The 6,744-nt window shown below is 48.9% G+C and overlaps 1 protein-coding gene across 4 annotated transcripts; it reads left to right on the top strand.

The window, feature by feature from the left end:
• Nucleotides 1-518: 518 nt before the first annotated feature.
• Nucleotides 519-6,259, top strand: KRT5 (keratin 5). Of its 4 annotated transcripts, none has more exons than XM_077753602.1 (10): nucleotides 519-1,070; nucleotides 1,649-1,863; nucleotides 2,653-2,713; nucleotides 2,824-2,919; nucleotides 3,503-3,667; nucleotides 4,056-4,181; nucleotides 4,406-4,626; nucleotides 5,468-5,502; nucleotides 5,961-6,029; nucleotides 6,066-6,259. In XM_077753602.1, exons 1-10 carry the CDS (start codon nucleotides 519-521, stop codon nucleotides 6,257-6,259), a joined length of 1,734 nt encoding a protein of 577 aa, XP_077609728.1. The 4 variants fall into 4 exon arrangements, with proteins under 4 accessions (XP_077609728.1, XP_077609727.1, XP_077609729.1 ...); XM_077753601.1 differs by having other exon boundaries at nucleotides 6,063-6,259; XM_077753603.1 differs by having other exon boundaries at nucleotides 5,961-6,050; nucleotides 6,105-6,259.
• The last annotated feature ends 485 nt before the right edge of the window (nucleotides 6,260-6,744 follow it).

Here is a 6,744-nt window from a genome sequence, read left to right as displayed (position 1 = left end):
TGGATCCCTGCCAGTGGGGGACTCACTTTGCCCCCAGTTCACGGACAGTGTACACCGTGCTGAGATAGTTGATCACACCCCTGTTCTTGTAAGGACCCCTTAGGGTATCGGCCAAATGCCCCCTTACTTTCTGGTGCCCTTCTTGGGTGCTCACAGCCTCGGGCCCCCACGGCGAAGAGAGACTGGCTGGCAGCATCGCCAACTTTCTGCCAAGACATCAGCGCTGCAAGGCAAGGTTATTCCTAACCAAGCACAGCCTGCCAGGAAGCAAGCGTTTGCACCCCACACCACTGTGCAGGTGTGACGGTGAGCTCACAGCTGCCCCCCAGGCATGCCCAGCCCACTTCATCATTCACGGCTCGGCAGCTCTCCCGCCCAACCCAGTCCTAGAGGATAAAAAGGGGGGACTGAAGTTCCTGGGTAACAGAGCCGCCTTCTGCGTCCTGCTGAGCTCTGTTCTCGCCAGCGCGTCCGACCCCTAGTGCCCAGTACTCTTGCTCCACCAGGAACAAGCCATCATGTCTCGCCAGTCGAGTGTATCCTTCCGGAGCGGGGGCGGCCGTAGCTTCAGCGCTGCCTCTGCCATCACCCCGTCTGTGTCCCGCACCAGTTTCACCTCCGTGTCCCGGTCCGGGGGTGGCGGTGGCGGCTTTGGCAGGGTCAGCCTAGGGGGTGCTTGTGCAGCTGGTGGCTATGGCAGCCGGAGCCTCTACAACCTGGGAGGCTCCAAGAGGATCTCCATCAGCACCAGTGGTGGCAGCTTCAGGAACCGATTTGGTGCAGGTGCTGGAGGCGGCTATGGCTTCGGAGGTGGAGCCGGGAGTGGATTTGGTTTTGGCGGTGGAGCCGGTGGAGGCTTTGGGCTCGGTGGCGGCGCTGGCTTTGGAGGTGGCTTTGGTGGTCCCGGCTTCCCTGTGTGCCCCCCCGGAGGCATCCAAGAGGTCACGGTCAACCAGAGCCTCCTGACTCCCCTCAACCTGCAAATCGACCCCACCATCCAGCGGGTGAGGACTGAGGAGCGGGAGCAGATCAAGACCCTCAACAACAAGTTCGCCTCCTTCATCGACAAGGTGAGCCAGGATTCTTTTTGAAAAAAACAATATGAATATATATATATATAAATGCCAAAGAAAGAGAGAAGAAGGGAGATCTTTCTGACTTTGTGAAATATCTTCATAGTTGGCTGTTATGATGTTTTCTCTGTGCTGGTTTTTTGGCCCATTTTCTTAGATTGGCAGCTTAGAAGAGAGGGTCTTATTCCTTCTATTCCTTCCTCTTCAGAGATTACCCCATAAGGGCTCCTTGATTACTGTGGGACAAAGAGATGAATTCTATGCCTCATGTGACAGGGCTGATTGAATAGAAAGGTAGATGAGTTCATTGGGCAGTAGTCTGAGTGCCTTCACAGCCACCATTGCACCAGGCCACGTACCGCCCAGCTGTGCCCACAGTGCAGGCTGTGTGGACTCTTTCCCATAGGACAGTGAGGTCGGACACCTCACACTGGACCTCCCCTCCTGGGGCCCAGGGCCAGGCACAGAGCGTGGTGAGGCGTGGAGGGCCAGCATGAAATGGGAGGAAAACTGGTGACTTGATCATTGAGACTTGAAATTCAAGTTTCTCCACCTTCAAACTCTGCCCTCTCCAGGTGCGGTTCCTGGAGCAGCAGAATAAGGTCCTGGACACCAAGTGGACTCTGCTCCAGGAGCAGGGCACCAAGACTGTGAGGCAGAACCTGGAGCCCTTGTTTGAGCAGTACATCAACAACCTCAGGAGACAGCTGGACAGCATCCTGGGGGAGAGGGGCCGCCTGGACTCAGAGCTGAGGAACATGCAGGATCTGGTGGAGGACTTCAAGAACAAGTGGGTTGTGGGGAGCAGAGATGGGGCGGGTGGTGTCTTCTTGGCCCCAGATGTACCTCATAACCAGACTGCCTGCCGCTGATGCCTTCCCCATGGGCTAGACACATATACCTTTCCATGGACACCTGAAGTACTGGGGATAAGAATCCAGTCCATGTTTAGAAAGTACCAGGCCCAAGTTCAGTCCATTGGTAAGGCACTTAGCCACCAGCTAAAGCAGCAAGCTCAGTGCCCTTGGTACCACCTGGTGAAATAACCCTCATGTAATCTTTGCTCTTTGGGGCTTTTCTCCCCAGTGCACTGGAAGGGTACAGCATGGGACTTCTCACGGATTGCCCCCAAAGCAGGAACTGATGACATAACCCAACTTAAGGGGCTCAAATAATTGCTTTAGTCTTTATGAATGAGCACCTGGATTGGTCGTTTTGGGTTTGTTTTTTTCACAAGACTGTGAACGCTGTGGGGGGAAAAGCACTAGGGAAACTGATTAGATGTGGAGTTGGGAAGAAACAGCACAGCTTCTTTACAGGAATATTCTTGAAACAACTGAATTATAGCAATACTATAAAGATTATCTGGTAGCAGTTACAGAAAAACCAATATCCTTATGGGTGAGGACCTGGCCCAGGAGTTTACACTACCAGTGTTCCCTCCCTCTCTGCCTATATGATGTGAGAAGAGCCTTCCTAGAGGGAAGGCAACCTCACAGTTGTCTTTATGCAATAAAGACCCCAGGCTTTACCTGTCCCTCAACTGCTGATCAGCACTTCCCATCCTTTTTACCACCAGGTATGAAGATGAAATCAACAAGCGTACCACTGCTGAGAATGAGTTTGTGATGCTGAAGAAGGTGCGTGGGTAGAAGACAGCCTATAGCTTATGGCTATGCTGTCTTAAGATGGTGTTCATTTATGTCAGGGTAAAAATCAGGTCCAGTGCCAACCATTCCTGTTTCCCTAGGATGTGGATGCTGCCTACATGAATAAGGTCGAGCTAGAAGCCAAGGTCGATGCCCTGATGGACGAGATCAATTTCATGAAGATGTTCTTTGAGGCGGTAAGAAATGCCCCCTATTTGGGACCCAGAGACATGGCCACTGGGGCATCACCAGAAATTAGGGGCTCCAGGATTGACTTCAGTGGTTCCTACGCTGTGGACACATCTCTGTCTCTCCTTCCCCCTTGGAACTACTCACACTTTGTTACTTATGAAGCCAACCCTTTAAAAAAAGAAAGTCAAATTTAAAGCAAAAGACCTCTTCAACAGTCAGTTTGTAGAGTGAGGTTTGGAGTGAGTTATTAGAGGTGCAAGTATTCTTTTCCTGGCCACCTCCCCTTTCTGGAGTGCCATCCCCTCTCTGTTTTCTCCCAGCATGCAGACCATGCAACTAGATTCTTTTAAAATAAGGTATCACCCAAGAAGATGTGAGTCTGAGAACTTACATGATAGAGGTTTCTTGGAGGTTCAGAGTTGTTAAGGTTTTTAAAAAGTAGACAGAGTAATTTAGATTTGGATTGTTTATTAACTTATCTAAATTTTTGATGTAGATGGCTTATTTCTTTTCTCAAGTTGACATACCATAATAAGTGCAAGACTTGAATGGCCCTGATATTAACACTGACTTCCAATCTCCCCACAGGAACTGTCCCAGATGCAGACACATGTCTCAGACACTTCTGTGGTCCTGTCCATGGACAACAACCGGAACCTGGACCTGGACAGCATCATCTCTGAGGTCAAAGCCCAGTATGAGGAGATTGCCAACCGTAGTCGGACAGAAGCCGAGTCCTGGTACCAGACCAAGGTGGGTGCTGTGGTGAATATATCCTGAGTGAGGGGATGGACACGTATGTAGGATTCCAGGCCGTTAACAAAATGCTAAGGACAGGGCTTCTGAAAACTGCTGAGGCCTCTTTGGATGACTTATGGGAATAACCATGCATGCATTTGCCATATAAATTCAAGAACCTTAAGAAGATTCTCATTATGAATCCCACACCTCTGTCTCTATGAAAGCAAAGGCACTAAAGGGAAAATTATCTAAGACCAGGTCCACCTGGACAAAGCTGAAACCAGCCCCAGTCCCCAGATAACTACACTACTTGCCACCTCTTGGTAGCTCCTACCTGTGAACTTTGGGAAAGTGTTTCCACCCTCACATGATTGGGATCTTTCTTCTTTTCTGGCCTCAGTACGAAGAGCTGCAGCAGACAGCAGGCAGGCACGGTGATGATCTCCGCAACACCAAGCAAGAGATCTCTGAGATGAACCGGATGATCCAGAGGCTGAGAGCCGAGATTGACAATGTCAAGAAGCAGGTAGGGAAAGGTTGTGAGACTTCTGTTTTGTTTGGTTTTGTTTTACTTTTTATAAACACACAAACATAGGCTCACAGAGCTGGAACAATTACCAACATTTCAGTGTTCCACCATCCACCATGACCAGGACAAATGCACTGGCTTCTCCCTGGAATCTCAGAATGAGACACCTCAGGCCTAGCTCAGCGACTAAAGTGCCCCCACTCTCTTCTTTCCCTCTGTAGTGTGCTAACCTGCAGAACGCCATTGCTGATGCTGAGCAGCGCGGGGAGATGGCCCTCAAGGACGCCAAACACAAGCTGGCCGAGTTGGAGGATGCCCTGCAGAAGGCCAAGCAGGACATGGCCCGGCTGCTCAGGGAGTACCAGGAGCTGATGAACACCAAGCTGGCCCTTGACGTGGAGATTGCCACCTATAGGAAGCTGCTGGAGGGCGAGGAGTGCAGGTGGGCAACATACGGCTCATTTCATAAGCCCAGGATGGCCTCGGATTTGATAACATGGAGCTTCTTCTCCACTACAGGGTGTAAATCACACACACACACACACACACACACACACACACACACACACAGAAACAAGTGACCACTGTCTTGTGCATGATAATTATTCCTTACTAATCCAATTTCAATATGACACCTAGGCATACAGCNCTGTCTTTTTTCCATTGGATATTCTTTCCTGCTTTGTCAAAGATCAATTGGCTGTATACTTTTGGGTCCACTTCCCAACTCATTTTTCTGACCCTGTTCCCAGCATCAGATTCCTCTCCTTCAAATAGCTTAGCAACTCAACAGATATCTTCCCCATTCTTCAAGTACCCCTTTCTTTAGGAAGCCTTTCATGTTACTCAAGCTGACTTGAATTCACTTACCTGTGGATTCCCAAACTACTCTGTTTTCTGCAATCTTCTGACACTACTGCATCCTTCCTGTTAGAAATATTTCTGTCCATGCCAAGCCTCCCAGAGAATGTCAGCTCTTACCAGGCCAAAACTGCTTCATACATATTCATATTTCCCATCGCCTCTTACTCATACTTTCCATATAATGGGTGGAGGAGAATGTAAATTACAATCTTCCTCCCATAACCTGTTTTTAGGTCAACTCTTTTTCATTGGGAAGTCACTCTAGAGGGCTATCTCTTTCTCAAATTTAAGCAGCTTTTGGGCATTCAGTCTCCTTGTTTGCAGAACAAGCTCTAAACATGATTGTGGGAAGTATCCACATGGACTTGTATTGTCTTTTGGGGAATTTTTAAATCTGAATTTAATTTTTCTTTTTTTAGACTGAGTGGAGAAGGAGTTGGACCAGTCAACATCTGTAAGTAAAGTTGAACAGACATTAACGATGATGATAATGTGGGATATTTGGCGCCAACTCAGAATCCTGCTGTTTCTAGATACCAGTACCTCACATCCCAATATATGATTTGTTTAATACACTTAGTGGGAAGCAGGTGGTAGAGGGGAAAGAACACAGAGACATGAACCAACATGGCTCATGTCTTGTTTCTTAAAGGGTAGGCCTTATATCCTATACATCTTGTAACATTTTCCCCTCATGTCCTTATCTGCTGAGAACTTAGCATCATCCCTTGTCTTCTATGCTCACCAACTTTCTGTTAGGGACTTTAACTAAATAGCTTAGTTCTGAGCCTCATTTGCTACTTTGTGAAAGGGGCCAGGTACAGTGCAGGTACTAGCAGGATCAAATAACTTGGACGTGTGGGATCAATCTAGTGGGTTGGTCTCACCAAGTTCTCCTTGCTTTCTCTGCAGCTGTCATCACAAACAGCGTGTCCTCTGCCTATGGAGGTGGCAGTGGCTTTGGCGGTGGCCTCGGTGGAGGTCTTGGCGGTGGTCTTGGCGGTGGTTTTGGAGGAGGTGGCAGTGGAAGCTTCTACTCCAGCAGCAGTGGAGGAGTCGGCCTCGGCAGTGGGCTCAGTGTGGGGGGTTCTGGCTTCAGTGCAGGCAGTGGTCGAGGCCTGGGGGTGGGCTTTGGCAGTGGCGGGGGCAGCAGCTCCAGTGTCAAGTTTGTATCCACCACCTCCTCTTCTCGGAAGAGCTTCAAGAGCTAAAAGCCTGCTGCAAGTCACTGCCTCCCAAGTGCAGCCAGCAGACCCCATGGCCTGCCTCTTCCAGGTGGTTGCCCAACCCAAATTTTTCCTCTTTCTGGAGTGTAGTCTAGACAAGCATATTGCAGAATTGCATTCTTTGGTTCCTGGAAAGTGTCCAATCCCCAGTCTCTAGTCTCCCATGTCATGATTCTACATTCTGCTTCAAATCAGCCTCTAGGTCTCTATAGCATGGTCCTTGATGTGAAAAGAATCCAAAATTTTCTGGTATCTAAATCTTCAGAACAGGGTTCCCTTCCCAATCCCAATTTTGTTCTTGTTCTAACTACCTCCAGAGTGTGTTCAATAAAATGCTTTTATAATATAAGCTATTGTGCAGAATTATTTTTTTCAAGATTTATAACCAGCCTAGAGACCCCATGAGGGTAAATCTGTCCAGATGTGATTGGTTCCTCTGACGATTCATAGGGAGAACGGAATGACCTTGA

The sequence above is a fragment of the Crocuta crocuta genome, unplaced genomic scaffold, assembly GCF_008692635.1.
Source record: "Crocuta crocuta isolate KB4526 unplaced genomic scaffold, BGI_CrCroc_1.0 scaffold30, whole genome shotgun sequence".
Lineage (NCBI taxonomy): Eukaryota > Metazoa > Chordata > Mammalia > Carnivora > Hyaenidae > Crocuta > Crocuta crocuta.
This window is presented reverse-complemented; position numbering and strand designations above follow the sequence as displayed.